The 18,560-nt window shown below is 41.1% G+C and overlaps 1 protein-coding gene across 1 annotated transcript in view; it reads left to right on the top strand.

Moving 5' to 3' along the window:
• Positions 1 to 929: 929 nt before the first annotated feature.
• The window catches only part of LOC119700064 (ovostatin-like), a 29,170-nt gene continuing 11,539 nt past the window's right edge, over positions 930 to 18,560 (top strand). Inside the window, exons 1-23 of the mRNA XM_038134359.1 lie at positions 930 to 1,067; positions 2,613 to 2,796; positions 3,448 to 3,604; positions 4,354 to 4,406; positions 4,889 to 4,909; positions 5,676 to 5,844; positions 6,484 to 6,568; positions 7,239 to 7,356; positions 7,966 to 8,086; positions 8,316 to 8,425; positions 9,276 to 9,434; positions 10,185 to 10,409; positions 10,621 to 10,678; positions 11,698 to 11,843; positions 12,224 to 12,367; positions 12,995 to 13,165; positions 13,764 to 13,884; positions 14,945 to 15,032; positions 15,690 to 15,918; positions 16,127 to 16,253; positions 16,863 to 16,984; positions 17,590 to 17,641; positions 17,970 to 18,053. Coding sequence (XP_037990287.1) covers positions 1,003 to 1,067; positions 2,613 to 2,796; positions 3,448 to 3,604; positions 4,354 to 4,406; positions 4,889 to 4,909; positions 5,676 to 5,844; positions 6,484 to 6,568; positions 7,239 to 7,356; positions 7,966 to 8,086; positions 8,316 to 8,425; positions 9,276 to 9,434; positions 10,185 to 10,409; positions 10,621 to 10,678; positions 11,698 to 11,843; positions 12,224 to 12,367; positions 12,995 to 13,165; positions 13,764 to 13,884; positions 14,945 to 15,032; positions 15,690 to 15,918; positions 16,127 to 16,253; positions 16,863 to 16,984; positions 17,590 to 17,641; positions 17,970 to 18,053 — 2,809 coding nt within the window. The 5' untranslated portion in view covers positions 930 to 1,002. The remainder of the gene's footprint in view (positions 1,068 to 2,612; positions 2,797 to 3,447; positions 3,605 to 4,353; positions 4,407 to 4,888; positions 4,910 to 5,675; positions 5,845 to 6,483; positions 6,569 to 7,238; positions 7,357 to 7,965; positions 8,087 to 8,315; positions 8,426 to 9,275; positions 9,435 to 10,184; positions 10,410 to 10,620; positions 10,679 to 11,697; positions 11,844 to 12,223; positions 12,368 to 12,994; positions 13,166 to 13,763; positions 13,885 to 14,944; positions 15,033 to 15,689; positions 15,919 to 16,126; positions 16,254 to 16,862; positions 16,985 to 17,589; positions 17,642 to 17,969; positions 18,054 to 18,560) is intronic.

Here is an 18,560-nt window from a genome sequence, read left to right as displayed (position 1 = left end):
GGAGGTGCACAGTGAAAGGGCAAGAAAAAATGGACAAAGGCTATAATTAGGGAAATTCTGATTTAAGGAAAAGAAGTGTTCACAGCATGGATGGGAGCAGATGTTCAGAGATGATGTGGACTCTCCATTCCTTCAGATACTCAAAACATGACATCTTTGAAGCTAGCCTAAATGAGAGATTTGAGCACATTATGTCAGGAAGTTCCATTCTATCTAAGTTATTTTGTGATTCTGTATATTAATTACTCTGAAATGTCTTCTCAGATTTACTAAAATTCACCAACAGACTAACAAGTCATTTAATGGGGGGAGCAGGGATGAGGGGGAAAAAGTAGACTGACGGACAGATGAGTGAACAAATTAAGTAATGCTAAAAGATTCCTTTCTCTAGAAATATACTTGTCCTGACCACTGGCAAAAATGGTAGACCATTAGCCAGCATCATTTCTTGCCAAATGTTAGTGTCTACAGTAAGAAATCCAGATTATCATTAGGAGTTTGCTTTAGTGCCATTCTGAATGCAGCTGTAGTTGTACTGGTTTATTTTTACCCATCCTGGCTCCCATACAGACATGAAAAAGCTGTGTATTATGATTATTTCTGTTGTGTGATGTGTCTACAGGATGCCTTTGCAGAATAAGGAAATACTTAAGCAGTGGCAAATACTAACAAGTTGAAACATTAGGGAATCTTCAGCCAATGACACGATAATCAGAGAGGTAAGCTTCAATGAAACAATCATATAGGCAGGAACCGGTTTGGCTTGCAATACCTCACAGAGGTATGTGAAATATGAGAGCTTTCCAAAGCTATTATTTGGGAGTTCAAGGAGTGTGAGAACAGATAGTAGTGAGGAAATTGAACATATGCAAATTTTATGTTAATATCTTTTGTGAGACTGCGATTGAAGCCGTGGAGGAGGAGCACCATTTCAGGCCAATTTAAAAACCAGGGACAGGCTGTCAGCTTGAGATCAGTCTCTCTATTTCTTCATGCACAGACATGTGGTCAAGGATTCTTCTTGGTATTCTGTCCTTGAACTGGTTTCCCATAGTATCTTCTGAAACGTAAGTGGTCACACATTCTGTGTCTATATGATAACATATTTTATTTTATTTCCCACCAGCTTATTTCTTCTGGGACACTGCTATATGGTAAACAGGATATTTGAGACATAGATCCTTAAATGTGTTGATTTGGAAGTAGTTGACATTGAAGGGTGGTTTGGAATGGTGTTCTCCATCAGGAAACTGCTGTGAAATCTAGTGTGAATGACAGAAACCTGGAACTTGAGTAGCTGAAGAGTGATGTATGTAGGTAAAGTGGCAAGGAGACTCAGGACTAGACTAACAAGTAATACTAATAATTAGGACAGATATACATCAGCAGCACAGAGAGAGCACAGTGTATGTGGAGGTGCTAGAGGCCAGGCAGTGGCTGGGACTGAAACCATGCTGAATGGCAATCCCAGTACAATTAGTATTCATATTAGCACTGTCAGTGCCCATGGCTTTATACAAACAGAAGATTTCACCCACAGTATTCAAAAATACACCAATGCTGGAGCTTAAACCCTCTTCTCAAAAATTTTAAAGGAAAAGCTGTGAAAAACAGCTTACCTTCGTCCAATACATTGTTAATTTTAATACTTTTAATTTTGGTCTTTGAATTTCATGCAGCCTGAACTGGGCAAGTGAAAATAAAAATAAAGGCAATATGAACTGGCAAAGCTGTGGGAGAAAAAAAGGATCAGATTAGAAAGAAAGATTGTGTGATTCATGTTGTGCTACAAAACCAGCTTGTGAATTCTGTCATACGTTATTTGGAAAGAGTAGTTTGGGCAGCAAACTGCTGGACAGCAACAGAGTTTTAGACAAACATAGCAAATATGAAGGAATGTTTTTCAGAGGAGTACTCCAGGGAAGGAAGGCTGCCCGAATTATGGACAGAAAAAGTATAAATAAAAAACTTCAATGGAAGAAAGAAACAAAGAAAACAAGACAAGGAGAAGCATGGAAACAGGAGCGTGGAAACAGAACTGAGTATGCAGATTAGATTGAGCGTTCCCTGGAATTTTCTGCTAAAAGGGAAAAGCAAGATCACTTCTTGCATATTAAGTGAATTGAGTTATGTCAGTTCCTCTTCAGGAGATATCCAGACAATGAGAAATTTAAAGATTGTTGCAACCCTTGACTAGTATTTTTGTCATTGGTCCCAAGAAGAAGCTAAATATTGCTCCTCCATATGGGAGGCTGCAGAGGTTTAAATACACACCTAGGTCATGGGAGGACAAATGCAGCTATGCTTTAGCCACTTCAGTAATTGGAGCTGTGTAAATACCTGGAATGGAGAGGTGCAGTATCATGCTGGGTAAGACACTGCACAGAATGATGCTAGTCCGTCAGCTCAGAAAGAATTGTGAGGGATTAAAAAGTTGACATTTGTACTTGGCATATTATTTAAAATCCATTGAAAGAAATTGAAGTCTTTCCATTGATTTGAGCAAGCTTTGGATCATGTCTTCCTTCACACCTATGGCACTTCTGTGGTATTTTCCTCTACTGTTTGCTCTGACTTTCCTGCATGACTGAACTTTCTGATTGGTCTTACAGCCAGTATGTGCTTCTGGTCCCATCGGTTGTGCGGAGCGACGCTCCACAGACAGCTTGTGTGCAGTTACACAACCTCAGCGAGCCTCTGTCCTTGAATGTTGTCCTGGAATATGGCAGTGTCCAAAGGACTCTCTTTGAAGAGCCTGTGACAGAGAATGACTTCTTCAAGTGCGGCGAGTTCCAGGTATTTTCTCTTTTGAAGCTACTGAAGAGGGTGTAGTAGCTGGAAATAATCCTGATTGCAACTCTCCTTGTCAGGGAGGGAAAGAAGACAAAGTGTTTAAAATAAAATAATCGGTTGGAAAGGCTGACAAAACAGGAAAAAAAGACCTGTGGATTGTAGAGGGAAGCTAGAGAAAGACTTTCCCAGAGCAAATAGAGCAAAGCTTTAGATTGTTTCAGAGTTGCATGCTCCTTATGGAACTGTTGCAGTATCAAGCAAGATAGGTCCCATATGGGTCCCAGTTATTCCCCCTCCCATGACTCTGCAAGATCTGTACACAAAAGAAAAAGAATCCCAAGCTGAGGTCTTCCAGAATGCATCAGGAGAAAATATTTTAGAATTAAAGGTATATGGCTGTGGCAACCTGCATGTAAGCAGGGAGGTGCAGAGGATAGAACACAGCTACAAATCTTATTGCCTGATGACAGATTACAGGCCTTCCACAGCAGAAATTCCCAGAAATTATCTCACTGACAAAGGTGGGGCTTCTCATGACTTTCCGTAAGCTGTTTATGACTCAACTGAAAGTATCCTACTCTAAAACCCTGGGCATCAGGGAACCTCAGCATGTCTCATTTACCACTTTTCCTCTGGGGTTTTGCTCCTCTCCAGGTTCCTCCTGCTACTTCTGATCCCCTGGCATTCATTTCCTTCTCAGCCAAAGGTGCCACAGTTGACTTAGCTGAGAGAAGATCAGTGGCGATTCAGAATGTGGATGGTGCTGTCTTCGTCCAGACAGACAAACCCCTCTACAAGCCAGGACAAACAGGTGGATGAAGGGTTTGAGTCAGCTAGAAAAGTGAGAAATTGAGTGACAGGGTGGGTCAAGGATGACAGAAACTTACTCTTGTGGAATAAAAATCTCATCTGAGTTTGGGATCATCAAAGTTATTGAAAAATAGAACCAATTCACAAGAGCGCAACGAAGCAATAAGTCATGTGTTTTTACTTAGTTTATTGCATTCACAGGATCGTGAGTTCTGTCAGGTTTACTTGAGGAGAGTCACATAAAAAGTATCCTTAAAAATCCAGAAAATAATAGGTTAAGTTTGGAGCTAATAAAGTTAATATAAAAATGATGCAAGCACCTCAGTTCCTGTCAACAACTCTTTCTCCTTAAATGTTGATTTATTTCAAAGTGCTGATTCCATCACAATATTTAAATTATAGTACTAGCTGTGGTGGAGTTAGCTATCTCTTTAGCCTAATTATACTTTTGTCCAAGTGGGTAATAATTGAAGACATTTCAGCTGACATTTATTTTGGTTTTCTTTTTTGACTGGCTAAGATAATCCTTTCATATTCTCTGGGCACTCTTTAGTTTTCTGACAAAGCCTGTTCAAAGCTGTGTATTGAAAATGATTTATCACTGCTAGTAAAATAAATGATAGAGGCATCTGCATGTGACATTTGGAGATCTGACACTTGGTACCAGGTTGATTGTTGGGCTAGACAGTCCTTGAGGTTTCTTTCAACCTTGATGATTCTGTAATCCTTTTTTGTCCTGTTTTTTTTCAGTGATGTTTCGTGTGGTCACTTTGGACACCCAGCTCAGACCTGTTCAGGAGACGGTAAGTGTGAGTGATAGTCAAAACTTTTCAGGTATCCTCTTGAGGTACCTCTTCACTGAGACTCTCTCACTTAGATATTGAATGAGAAGGGCCTGGAATAAGCTTCCTGATATTATTTATATTTTGTATTTTTTGTATATTTGCTGTAACTCCTTACCTTCACACCCCATCATTTCCCTGCCTTTGTAGAGGGCAAGGCTCTAAAAGCACTTGTGGAAATCTCTCACAGCACACAGATTTTGTAGTCCCAGATATGTAGAAGAAGACTAGATATTTTTGCAGAAAAAAAATTCACAAATAGGTTATCCTCTTAAAATTATCTTTTTAATTACAGACATGAGTTTTAAATTGTTTCCCTAGCCCAGTCTTCTCTCTCCAGAAAAAGCTGTTCACAGTTTTCCTTATGTTCTAGTGTTTATCAACCTCTGCTGTTAGATTATCATTTTAACAATTTTTTCCTCTGCCTTTATTTCCTCCTCCAGTACCCCAGAATCATCATTGAGGTAAGAGATACAACATGAAATGAAAGCACAAGCTGCTTTGGAAAGACTGTACTTCATCATTTCCCATAGAGTCAACAGCTGAGGGAGACTCATCCAGAGCACACCATTTAAAGCCAATGGATTTGAGGTTGAACAGTGGCAATATCTTCTACTAGCACCAGAGGAGAAGAAACTAGCAGAACTAGAGCTGTTAGTCAAAGGCTGTGTGGGGTTGCTGCTCTGCCCTTCATTAGAGTTCAAACACAAGTGTTCTGTCCAGGCTTAACTTGGGAGGACTACAGCAAATAACTGGTGAAATAGCCTCCTGCTCATACACAGGCATAAGAATGGTGACTTTCTGAAATGCCATGTTCTCATAGGGATGGGCTAACAATGAATCATCTTCTACCACATTTCACATCACTACATCTCCAAGCATTTTCTGAGAGAGGCCAGCATAATATTCCTGCTTTACAAAGGCAGTTGAGTCAAAAGGATTTATGCTACGAGTGTTCTGGATAGGCAGCCTGTGTCCCATACACAACTTATGTCCCAATCAGGAACTGTTTCTGAATGATCTGAGGCCATCTTGTCAGTGTAGCTGATTCCAAGTTAAACATAAATTTAATTTTGTTAAGTCTACAAGCAGAGATGGAAAGTCAGAGCACACGTCATCAGCCCCAAAGCACTCTTAGCCTGTGACTCATTTAGCCAATGTTTCTAAAGACAGGCCTTGAAAGAAGGCAAGAAATGGTGATAAAGGTTTTGCTACATCTCTTTCTTCCAGGATCCAGAGCAAAACAAGATCTTCCAGTGGCTGGAGGTGACATCAAAGCACGGAATCGTCCAGCTCACCTTTCCAATAATCCCAGAGCCTATCCTGGGGTCCTACCAAATTACTGTGGAGACAAAGTCAGGTGAAAAAGAGTACCAGTCCTTCAGAGTGGAGGAATATGGTAAGCAAAGGCTCATAAACTATCCTGTGCTAGCAGTGAGGCTCTGCCTAAGTCAGATAAAAGCTACTAATGCAGGGTTTAAGTCCTTTGAATTCTCCACATCATGCCTGGAAAAGAATGACATGGAGAGAGGGTGGACTGGTGCATGAGAAACAGGCCTTTCCCAGCTATGGGACCTGGGATAAAAGATAAGTTGAAGAGAGGTGGTGTCAGCAATCTATTTGATTTTGTTATTCCACTTAATCTGTCGCCTTTGTCCTTCACTGCAACTGGATTGCATAATAACTTTTGTTCTCCAGGGCTTAACTAGTTTGAGACATTGGCATTACTCATTTTTCTTTAAGAAAGGAGATTAAAGTGATTTACCATGAGTTTTGCTGTGACTGTTATAGTTATTGGTATGATTATTATTTAATTTTACAGTAGTTACTCATCTTGCCACGGAAGGTTATTTTTTTCTATTGTAATATACTACAGCCAGTTCCTAGTTAGGTTCTTCTTTGATCCATTTCCTCTCCCTTGTTGGTGAAATTGTCTTTGCCAACTGTTTTGTTTTTTTTTTTTACTGTCTTACACACACACGTGCACACACTTGTGTCATGCAATTGCTGATCGGTCATATTCACATTACATTCTCAGTGCTGCCAAAATTTGAAGTGACAACCACTGGGCCAAAGATGATTTCTTTCTTTGATGAAGAAGTCAGGGTGAACGTTTGTGCTTCGTAAGTATCAGAGCTGAAGACAACACAATTGTGCACAACAAATGGTGTAGGCATTGGGTGGTGATTGGGTGGTGTGCTCTACTGGGAAGCAGAGATCCTGCTGCTGGCTCAGAATATGGCTTAGAGCAATTCCTTTAGGTATGACTTTCATGATATAAAATAAGATAACTCTTCTCCTGCTACATAGCAGAATTGAAACCAGGGGAGTTGGTGTGTGTCCAAATGAAGCACTTCCTACTTGCTAGCTGTTGTGTTTTATTATTTCAGAAAACGAGTGTCTATCATTAAAATTACTGGCTGTGGTGCTGCCAAAGTGCAGGGTGCCAGGAGCTAAAAGGGTGAATAGGGTCAATATGGTCTGCCTTGTGTAAGGTACCAAGGAGAAAAAGGTGCAGGGAATGATGTCCTGAGCACCGCTTTCCAGCTTCAGACCTTAAAGAATGATTGCACCAAAACTATGGTCAAGCAGGGGTTTTTTAACAAAATGGCAGAAACAGCTTAAAAATAGTAGAAGGAATTCTACTAGGGCTGACGGATTGTAATTCCCAACTGCTCTTCTGTCTGTGCTCCGGATACTGCAGAGGGATTTAGAGTCTGCATTGTTCTGCAACTTTTGCAGGTCTCATGTTAAATCCACATGATTGAATTCTCATGTTTCTTCCTCTCCTAGGTACACTTATGGCCAGCCAGTGCAAGGGAATGCGCGAATTAATGTGTGTCAGCAGCGCTTTTATAGTCCACTGTGTGTACAAAACTTGAAAAAAACCTGTGAAGCTGTCACTGGACTGGTATGATACATAACAAGTCCTTTCTTCCCTGTTAGCTTTACTACCCAGCATGCAGTACAGTATTCAGTGGCCTCATTAATTTCCAAGGGAACACTAGAGAGACAATCTCAGTGGTGTGGTTTTTCTCACTATCTCACAAGCAATGCTGAAAGACCTCACTAAAAGACTGATTTTTCCCTCAGAAAGAATCAGTAGGGAGGAGGGAAGCTTATAAAACTGTAAATTTGTAATAATTTCTGAAACACTGGGGCTGTGTTCTTACCAAATCTAATCAGCAGAACTCTGCTGGGAGTCTCTGAGGACACTTAATATTAAATGAATGAATAATTTTTCCACTAGCTCAGACTCAATGTGCTGTGGTCATGGAGCAAAAGCATCATGCAAGATGGGTTTAAGAAGGAGCATGAGTGTAGAGAAGACTAGAGAGGATAAGGAGAGAAGTTTCCAGGTGCTAGATAAAATAATATTGAAAGCCATCTGGGATAGAAGCTGGGGAGCAAGAAATGTAAGGTAGGCAGGGAGCTCTTCAGAGACACTCTAATACATAATGAGGAACAATTTTGCAAACCTTGAGAAAAATGGGCTTTCCTCTTTGTGCTGCTATTTCAGCTGGGAAAGGACGGCTGCCTCAACACTGTCATCTCCATCAAAAAATTCCACCTTTACCGCAGCTATGCCATGATGTATGCCAGCCTCAACATAGAAAGCATCGTCACTGAAAATGGGACAGGTAACACCAAGTGGGCATTGGGAGTAACTGATTAAAGCTAATGCATGGATCTTCATGAGAGGAATCCCCTGGATCACTATCTGTGTGGCAAACAGGCAGCAGTTGTGAGGTTTCTTTGTGTAGCTCTCCCTCCAGAGCATCACCACTCCACAGAGCTTATCAAAAGGAACAGCTTTCTGCCCATGTCTGATTTCTGTTTCTTCTCCTCTGTACTGGCTGCGTCTCACAGGTATCCAGATGAAGGCCTATGACTATGTTTCAGTCAACCAAGGAAATGACCAAGTGCTGTTCAGGAATATGGATTCCCATTACAAGAGGGGAATTCCTTACCATGGTGAGGTAGGTACATGAGAGGATACATTTAGACCCAAACTCCCTGAGGTCCAGCATGATGATCTCTGTGTTGCCCCATTCATGGCTGTCACCTGAATGTGTTGCCAGCTTCCCAAGATAATACTGCATAGCATTGTCTGTATAGTTCTCTTGATACTCCTAGAGAAAAAAAAGAGGATTGTATCACACCTGGCATGTCAGGGTCTCTTTTCTGCTATAGGCAGAGGATGCCTAAAAAATTATTAAATGGAAGGTCATATCAATGGGGAAGAGGAGTCTTCAAGAAAAATCTTCAGAAACAGTTATGCCTAAGCTAAAGGTAGAATTCACCCTGTGTTGCATCATGCAATCCCAGGCATGGTTGCTTATAGCAGTATAGATGTTGGAGCACAATCCTACTTCTTAGCAACCTACACATGCAGGATGAACCAGGCACAAAAAGGGTGATGACCTGTACAGCATCATCCTGACAGGCAATGGAGACTGTGGGTGTGCACAGATGTGTAGGAGTTAAAAGGTGCTACTGAGCTCCACAGTTTGCTTGTGGCCATGAAATCATCTCATTGTTATAGGTGTGTTGATCAATGTTCTTCAATAAATATTCCTCCTCCCTTTGTGACACATAGCTTATTCTGCACTGATGGGAATTTCCCACTGATGGGAATTTTCCTGTCACAGAATTCCCGCTCCCTCAAAATATTGAGGAGCATGTGCCTCTTCAATACATTTCACTCTTGATTTCTACTCACTGCAACAGTCCTCAGTGTTTAAGTGACCATCCTCTAGTAAACAGAGCTTTTCTTCTGTTGTTGTTCTTTGTTTTTTTCTGAATCCCTTGCATATTCATTGTGTTCAGATCACTGTGACAAACATGGATGGTGAGCCTGTTGCCAACAGTACTGTCCTGCTGGAGCTCAATGGAGATTATCTGGCCAGCTATTCCACGGACAAAAATGGCACTGCTGCTTTTTCCATTGACACATCCAACTTCTTCGATCCCAGTCTGAAGCTGACAGTAAGTAAACACAGGCTACAATCTAATTCATGAATAAATACTTCATGGAAGAGAGGATTTAGAAGGAATACCGGCAAACTCTGTGAAACTCATATGAGAAAACACCAGAGCCTGAGAAAAGGCACACTGCACCCCATGTGTGGTTTTGGGTTGTAGTGATCTTCAGTCCCTCCCTGCTTTTCCCTTCCTTTTAGAAGCTCTTTCTGCATTCATCTTCCTTCTCTTTGTTTTGTATGTTAGAGTACCTTCCTCAGAGACTGCACTGCCTTCCCCATCTAGCATTGGTGCTTGCCAGCAACTTTCACTGCTGCTGACTGCTTCCCTGCATATCTGCTGGCACAAACTCGTGCCTGTTATCATCACATGGTCCTCTTGTATTGTCATGCTTTTATTCTGGTGTGATGGAAAGAGCTGAGTAAAAGTGTGTCGTTTAGAACAATGCCATTCTAATTCAGTGTAAGTCCCAGCAGTTTATGCAACTGGTCCCAAGCCTGAAAAAAACTAAAGTAACCCCTTTATTGCAATGTGCCACAGGCATCTGGATGCCTAAAGGTGTCCAGAGGGCCATTCACTCTTCATTGGTGCAACACAAATTTTTCACACCAGTTCATGCTCGTGGCTTAAACAGCCTCACAAAATCAGTTTCCCAACAGAATATTTTACAGAAAAGAAGCCTTTGCCTCTCACCTGCCTTGCATTTTCTTTTTTTCCACACTCTTGATTCCACATGTATGGTTTGCCATTTCATAGGTCAAACAGGCACCAGATGAATGTGCAGACTTTGTCTGGGGGATTGATAATGAACCCAAAGCCTCGTTCCTTGTCCGGCGTTTCTACTCACGGACCAACAGCTTTCTGAAAATTGAGCCAGTGACAGAGGAGCTCATCTGTGGCCAGCAGAGAACAATCAATGTTCACTATGTCCTGAACAGAGAAGGCTACAGGAACCCCACAACCACAAACTTCTACTATGTAGTAAGTCCTAATGTTACCCCTGAAACACCTTTTTTCACCTTCTCTCAAACACCCTATAAGGCAGAAATCTCACGATCGGACAGTGGTTATGGATCATGGCTCAACCTGATGGCCTTCAAGGCTTCTCAGAACAATACTCAAAATCAATGATTTCATGGTGGAAGGGAGAAGGTGCTTTTGATCCCCTTTCATGAGACTTTTCTATGCCCAGGTGATGACACAAGGAAAAATTGTTCTCAGTGGCCAGAAGCAAGTCGCCATTTCTAATGGTAAGTTCCAGACCATATTACTACTCGTACTTCAGAACACAGTAAGTTATGCAAGGGATGAAAGCAGAGAACTGTGGCTAAGTCAGGTACTAGTCCCTAAATCCCATGACCTGTTACTGCTCACAGAATCATTTTCATTTGCTGCAGCATCTAGCCAACCCCCCATATTATAATCTATTTTATCTTGTTAATAGAAAGATATTTTGTTGTGATCAAACACATGGAATGCAACCTTCATATGTTTTATTGTTTTATTTTATAATGCCAAGGAGTATTTATGGTCTCACAGTTATTGTGTGATATCCTAGTCTTCACCAACTAGAATAATAAAACATTTTAAACTTTGGAATAATAGGTGTCCCATTTGAAAGGGATATTTAGCAGTCAACTCTTGAAATTCATTGCCCTTTCAGAAGTCTCCAAATACCTACAAATGACAGTGATCCTGATCTTCATTCTTTCATTGTTAAAAATCAGTTTTCTTGCAGAACCTGGTCTATTTGCACACTTCAGGAGATGGCTTAAGTAAACCTCTCTCCCGATATGTGACTTGTTTCATATTTACCATCTTTGGTCTTAAGCTTAATTTCCTGTCCATGTACTTGTAGTTTTCATCCATGTAGAGAAGAATTCCTTATTTCTTAGTTTTAAGAGAACTCTCCTTTAACTCAGGATTTTGGTCTATTTCCTCTGGTGTAAGAGGTTCTAGTTTTGAGACCCAAAGGCAATGTTACGCTCTTCTCATAGCAATTGTGCAGATTTCCATGTTTAACTTCTTCCCAGGGTAGACCTCTCTCTGCAAAGCACCCTGGTCTCAGCATCCTCCAGTTTGTATCTGTTATCTTGCTAATGGGAGCTGTCCCTCAGCCACTGAGGGATGAATCTTCTGATATCCAGGTCCCTGGGTTATAAAGGTGTTTATAGGTTATGAATAAATATGTGGTCCTTCAGCCAAAGCTGAAGGTTTGTCTAAGCTCTTTTGCTGGCTTCTCCTTCCCTGATCCACATTCCTTCCACAGCTCCCAGAGGTGTATTCTCCATCACACTGACTGTCACTGAGAAGCTTTCCCCCAGTGCCAGATTGCTTGTCTACACAGTGCATCCTCATGGAGAGATAGTGGCTGACAGCTCCAGGATACACAGTGATTTATGCTTCAAAAACAAGGTGGAAACCTTTGCTTTCTTATTAAGGGGTATATTGAGGTTTGCTGAAAAATGGTCAGGAAATTATCTCATCAAGAGCCCTGCACTGGGCATGGCATTTAGGAATGGACGAAGGTGCAGGTATGACTGGGATCATGAGAAGGCATCCCTGGAGCTGACACATATGGTCAGGCTCAGACAAAACTCTCCCCACGATGGAGAGAGAAGGGTGCCTGGGGGGATTATGTGAATTTTTACAAATTGATCCAGACGGGCCATCTAGCGGTAGGAGCTTTGTTCTACGGGGAATAGTGAGCGCCGCTGAAAGAGGAGGTTTAGATCTCTATGCCAATCCAATTCACCTAATCTCCGTGGGTTTGTCTTGGATTTGCTAATTTCCAGGTCCAGCTCAAGTTCTCTGAGAAGCAAGGTCTCCCGGGCTCTAAAGTTGAACTCCAACTGGAAGCTGCTGCCAACTCCTACTGTGCCCTGCGGGCAATTCAGAGCGTCCTTCTTCAGTCTGGGCAAGAATTATCTGCTGAGAGTGTAAGTCACATCCCCAGTCTTGTGTTCTTTGGAGCTAGGAACAACTCAGTTCCCACCTGTGATGTCTCTGCTGCTGACTGTATTTTCATTTTTCCTTGGGAAACAGACATCTGTGATTAAAGGAAGGTCTAAGGTAATTGTACGCTTCAAAGACAGAAATTGATAGCACTGCTTTTGGGAAGCATGGCAGTAACATATGTCCCAAAAATATGCCTTATGTAAATGCTTGACAGCACATTTCCTCACTGTGGAGTGATTATGTCAAAATTGCATTTTTATTTAATTTTTTACATAATTGCATAATTTACATGGCTCAGATAGGCCTTGGGCCCAGAACAAAAGCTGTAGATGACAGCTAGTGTCTTGTAACATTTATCTCCTCTTTGCTTAACTGAAGAGTGTATCTCCATGCTTTCTGCTCAAGTTCCCTCCACAAAACCATTGTGGCTCAGAAGAAGGAGGGTACAGCTCAGTCCAAATTGTTTATTCATCTCTAGGTAGGCATCACTAGTTAAGCCCACTGAGGTCTACAGGATTGCTCAGGGACCACCATAAGCTTTGAATATCTGTGATTTTGCACCTGCCTGAGACCTTCCTTGTGCTTAAACTACTCATTCTCACCTCCAGGTGTACTATCAGCTTCATAGGGGTGATTTATATGGATATTACTACAATGGGCTCAACCTGGAAGATGACAGGCCGCAGGAGTGTACCCCATCCAAAACCATCTTTTCTGATGGCTTGTACTTTGAACCTGTGAATGTCAGTCGTGATGGAGATGCCTACAGGATTTTCAGGGTATGTGGTCTGTGTGGGAGGCTCTTTAAGTGGGAGGGATTCCAGAAGAATTCATCAGCATTAGCATTCAACTTTCTCAGGTGGTGGTTCTTACTGCTGAGAGAAGGCAGCTGATGCCTGAAACTGCCTAAAGCCTGCAATCACCCCATTTCTGCCTTTTTTTTTTTTTCCCCTTTTTTTCCTCATCACTTACTCAGGAGCTCTGAAAATCAGTGCTAGAAAATCACTGGGCTGGTGCCCATGGTTCAGTAGACAATACCTAAGCAGGACCATGGCCTTGGCTCATGACTCCAGGCATTTCTTGTAGAGATCTCTGTGATGTAGGCCACTTGTTTCCTATTCACTGGACTCCACTGGCCCTGTACCCTAAGACATAAGGCCAACATCAGACTCATCATCACTGCTCTTTGCAGAACACAAGGTGTCACTGCTCCATAAGAAATACACAGAGGTTGGTGAGGTGGAGCTGAGACATTCAAGGCTGAAAGAACGGGATGAATTGGGATGAGGGAGGGGAGAAATGAGGAATGATAATCAGTGATATGCTCTGGCAGCTAGTGAACGCCCTGAGTGATTTGATGGATTATTCCACATTTAGGATATGGGTCTGAAAGTGTTCACCAACTCTGTGCTACGGAAACCAGTTCTGTGCAATGAAGAGAGATCAGAAACGGAAAATTACCCTTCTCACTATTATGACGCCAAACTCAAGGCCTCAGGTAAAAGAAGGTTCATTCTGTATCTCCAGTCTCAGTCTACCTGGTCTTTTAAACTGTTGCCTGCATAAAATAATAGCCAGTGTAGAGGGGGGTTTTGGGAAATAGGCCTGTGTGTCTCAGTTTGCATCCTACAATCTCCTTCTGGCAGTCCTTGCAGTAGAATCAATTTTGTTTCAGGTGTATGTGCATATAGAAAAAACAGGGAATACTGTGATGCTGCTTCTTTTATAAACTGATATTGGCTTTTCAGGGGTTTTCAGGTCAGAATCTTTCATCAAATCATAATTGAATTAAATATTTAAAAGTCAAGACTTCACACAGCATGTGGTACGCTTAGCACATAGTCTCCAAGGCCTTTACAGATCAGCAAAAGTTATGATTCTCTCTCCATCAAGTCAGATTGCTCAGCAAAAGAGCAAAAGTAGCAGTTGTAATTTGCCACAAAGGAAAGCATTATTCAACATTAGGAAAAAGATCTTCCTCATGAGAATTGTAGTATACTACAAGGGGATCTCCAGGAGTTTTTGGAATCTCCATCACAGCTGGTTTCCAAAACTGAGCTGCACAAGAAGCAACATAATCTGACTTTGAAGTTAGTCCTACTTCAAGAAGTTGGACTAGAGAATTACAGGGGTTGTTCCCAACCTAGATTTTTTTTCAATGATTCTGTGATTCTGAGTCATTGTAAAGCATTTATAAAGCCTTGATGACGATACTGGCTGCTGGGCCCATTTGCAAATCACTAAGAGCAAGTTGTAGAGGATGGGGAACACACTTTTTTAACTGAATGACAAGACCTTTCAGTATGAAATAAAGTGAAATGTCTTGTAAAATAGCTAATATTTCCAGTATTTTCCCATGGGAAAAGAGAATACATAAGAAATTGTTTCTTTGCATATGTCTTGGAATTTTCCCTGTTATATGGGGGGTGGGAAATCCAAGAATGCTCAGACAGGATTCTTAGTGTTCATTTGTGGTGGTGAAGCGTGTCTGACAGAAGTTCAGGTTCTTCTCACATGACGTCTCTAATACTAGCCTTTTATCATATCCCCACCTCTAGGGGAAGTGGCTGCTATTGTAGGTGGTGGTCTCAGCACTGTTCGGAAATACTTCCCCGAGACCTGGATTTGGGAACTGGTTAACACAGAGTAAGTATGTTTATCTTCACTTCTTTCTTCCTTTCTGAGTTGATTTATTTAGCTAAAATGGACTCTGTAAGGAACCATGCAACATATGTTTTCTTTGTATATGTGGATCTACTTTTCCCATCTTGATCAATGACAATTGCAGACAAATATTCTGTGCCCTGTTCCCTGTCTTTCTGGTGGGGAGAAATAAATAGGGCCTAAGAGTGAAATAAAAGGATTTTTTAAGGAGAGAGAAGGATCTTGTTATTTTTTACCCAATTTTTAATTTAGCAGCAAAAAACTCAGTTTATTTTATTTTCTTTCAGGCTATCACAGCATCTTCAATTATAATATTTCCATCTTAACTATGCCTTCAGATGCTGTTCTAGAACATTAATCTAAATTTATTGATTCTAATCTGTGTAGTTGGCCATTCTGGTTTTTCAACAATTGGTATTTCTAAATTTAAAAGGTTGAATATTTGAGTGCTTTAACATGTAGCTAACCTGCACCTTTACTTCAAGTATCATAACTTTTTTTTTTTTAGTATATGGAAAGGTATCTTGTAGAAAGTGAGATGAAAACAGAAGTTCTAACTCAAGCAGAAGGCCTATTTTGTCATTTGTCTTGAAAAATTCTAAAGATCATTTCTCATTCTGTGTTTTTTATTCTCTTCAGTTCCAGAGGAGAGGTCAATGTCTCTTACACCATTCCTGACAGCATCACAGAATGGAAAGCCAGCGCTTTCTGTGTGCAGGATGATGCTGGGTTTGGCATCTCCTCACCTGTTTCCCTGACAGCATTCCAACCATTCTTTGTGGACCTCACCCTGCCATACTCTGTCACTCGAGGGGAAAAATTTAATTTAATAGCTAATGTCTTCAACTACCTCAACAAGTGTGTCCAGGTATATCAAGTTCCCTTTTACTTCTTATGTATTTGTTTATTTCCCAGAGATCTTTTTGCTCTTGAAGGAGGAACCTCAGCAGAGGCTGTGGGTACTGTGCTGTTCAAAACACAATAAATACATATGCAGCAGCCTCCTTTGCTCTGTAGCCTGATTTTAAGGTCATTCTCTTTCATTTGTAATCTTGCTCCTTCTTTCTTTGTCCCAGATCAGTGCCATACTGGCACAGTCAACTGACTATGAGGCAGAGATCCTTTCATCAGAGGGCAACACAGCAACAGTGTGTGCCAATGAAAGAAAAACATATATTTGGGCTGTTAGCCCCCAAAAACTGGGTAAGTTTGTCTTTTTATCACCTTGATTTATCCCTGTTTGATCTTTCTACCCTCACCCTTTAGGGCAGCATCAATAATCCACAAGCAGGCATTTCTGGACAGCTCCATTCATTGCTAATAAATTTGCTAATAATTTTGAACTGGAGTCTCAATAGGCAATAAAAAGACACTGCTCCTTCCCAGTTTTATAGCTGTGTTAATCCACATTGTCCTTTTTTTAAAAGCACTTGCTAACTACTTGCATGTGTAAGTGCTCCAAAAGTTGAAATATGAATAAAGTCAGAAGAACTATAATTGAACTATTGCAACACTGCCCTAGGCCAGAGAAAACTCAGTACAAGGCTAAGAAGAGGTGGAAATTGGTAGTGAATGTCTGTTTTTTTGGCCAGGATGACCCCTCTTTCATTCCTCATACCAGGGCCCCAGGCAAGCACTCCTTTCCACTAAGGAACAGATATGGAATTTTGATGAAATTTGGTTTTACTGAGCTGTCTTCAGAGAAAATACATTTCTCGGCAGTTCACCAGCCTAGAAGAGGCAGTCACAGCCAGGGGTAGTTGTAGACATTGAAGATAATTTCATTTTCTTGGCTGATGGGTGTCTTTCCAGGTGAGGTGAATTTCATGATTACTGCTGAGGCCAAGCTGAACACCAGAGGTATTGGAAACAGCACATCTCCAGAAGAGAAGACCATTTACAGGGACACCTTGTTTGAAACCCTCCTTGTTGAGGTACGGTTGGAAATTTGCAGGCACTTTCTGCCTGGTGGAAACTGGAATTTCTGTGGCTGAGGGTTAGAAGCTGTTGGGAGGGAGAGAGGGAGGGAGGAAGTACAATACAGTGAGGAGGGAGTAGAGTACCTGTGTGCAGTAAGCTTCTCCATATGAAAATAAGAGAGCCACAGTATCCACTGTCCTTCTCCCACTGCCTCCTTCTTGGGACCCTGAGCATGTGTCCTGACAGCCCATGTTGCCAGAAGGGAGGAGATTCCATACCTTACTTTTAAGCACTTTTAACACATGACTTGAATACTAGGGAGGAGGGTGGAGAGAAGATATAAAAGGAAAAGGGTTTATCTTGAGTGTCATAAAGCAACAGCTACATAGGATTAATTGGACAGAGGCTAGAAATGCCTGTTTTTTTGAACTGCTTTTTGAGTAGGAAGGTGCATGGGCCAAGAGATATTGTAGTGGAGCTAGGGTAGGACTGGGTGCAAGAGGTGCATGGTCTGGATAGCCATATTCACATACTGTCTTGCACTGCTAAATCTCATGGTTTCATGGTGATGTTCTGCACTTTTCTTTATCTTCCTGACCACTTCACTGCAATCAAACAGCCTGAAGGTATTAAAAAGGAGTTGACTCAGAGCTCCCTCGTCTGTGCAAAAGGTAAGACAAGTTCATTCATTCATTCATTCATTCATTCATTCATTCATTCATTCATTCCAAGGAGTTAAGTGGAACTGCTTCACTGTCTTGTAGATCTTGTCCTACAAAACCAGAGAACCTTCCAGAGGAGGAAAATATATATTCCTGGTGTCCTAGGGTGACTAGAACCCAGGGTGCTAGGCTGAAAATCAGGATTTTCATATAATTTTGGCCCATTGGGCAAGTCTCTGTGGCATTTTCTTTACCCAGCCTGGGGACTATAACAGTCAAGACTTCGGTAAAAAACCCCATAATTTTAACAATTCTTCTTTTCAAATTTTCTCATCAGGCAAAAAGATTTCTGAACAAGTGTCTCTCAGCTTGCCAAGAAACCTAGTGCAGGGATCAGCCAGAGCTTATTTTTCTGTCATTGGTAAGTTTAGTACTTAAACTGAATGCAAAATGGTGTTTCTCTTGTGCTGCACCAAGGGCCATCATGTATTCACACACAAACCTTATGTAAAGTTGAAGAAATAATTATTCCTGATTTTAGAAGGTAAGTTTTCTACTTTGTGAAATGGCAATGGGAGGCAAAATTTGCTCAGAATTCTCTCATATCAAGAGAGGACAAAATGGTCCAATAATTTCCATTTATATTGCATTTCAGATTATACTGCATTAGCATTTCCAGTTCAGTGTAGTAAAACAGCTGATTCAGATGAACAGTAGTATAAGGCAGACTTCTTCGAAAAAAAATCTTAATTTCTTGAAAAGAAATCTACAGAACTTTGCTGACTGCATAATTTCAAATTTATCACTTTGCATAATGAAAAACATTTGTAAGTCAATAGGTTCCCATAGAATAAAAGTTTCAGGTCCCAATTGACTCTACTAATCTGAAAGTCATTCCTAAGACTTGAGGGTTCTCTTCAGTGAAAAT

The sequence above is a fragment of the Motacilla alba genome, chromosome 1 (assembly GCF_015832195.1).
Source record: "Motacilla alba alba isolate MOTALB_02 chromosome 1, Motacilla_alba_V1.0_pri, whole genome shotgun sequence".
Classification (NCBI taxonomy): domain Eukaryota; kingdom Metazoa; phylum Chordata; class Aves; order Passeriformes; family Motacillidae; genus Motacilla; species Motacilla alba.
This window is presented reverse-complemented; position numbering and strand designations above follow the sequence as displayed.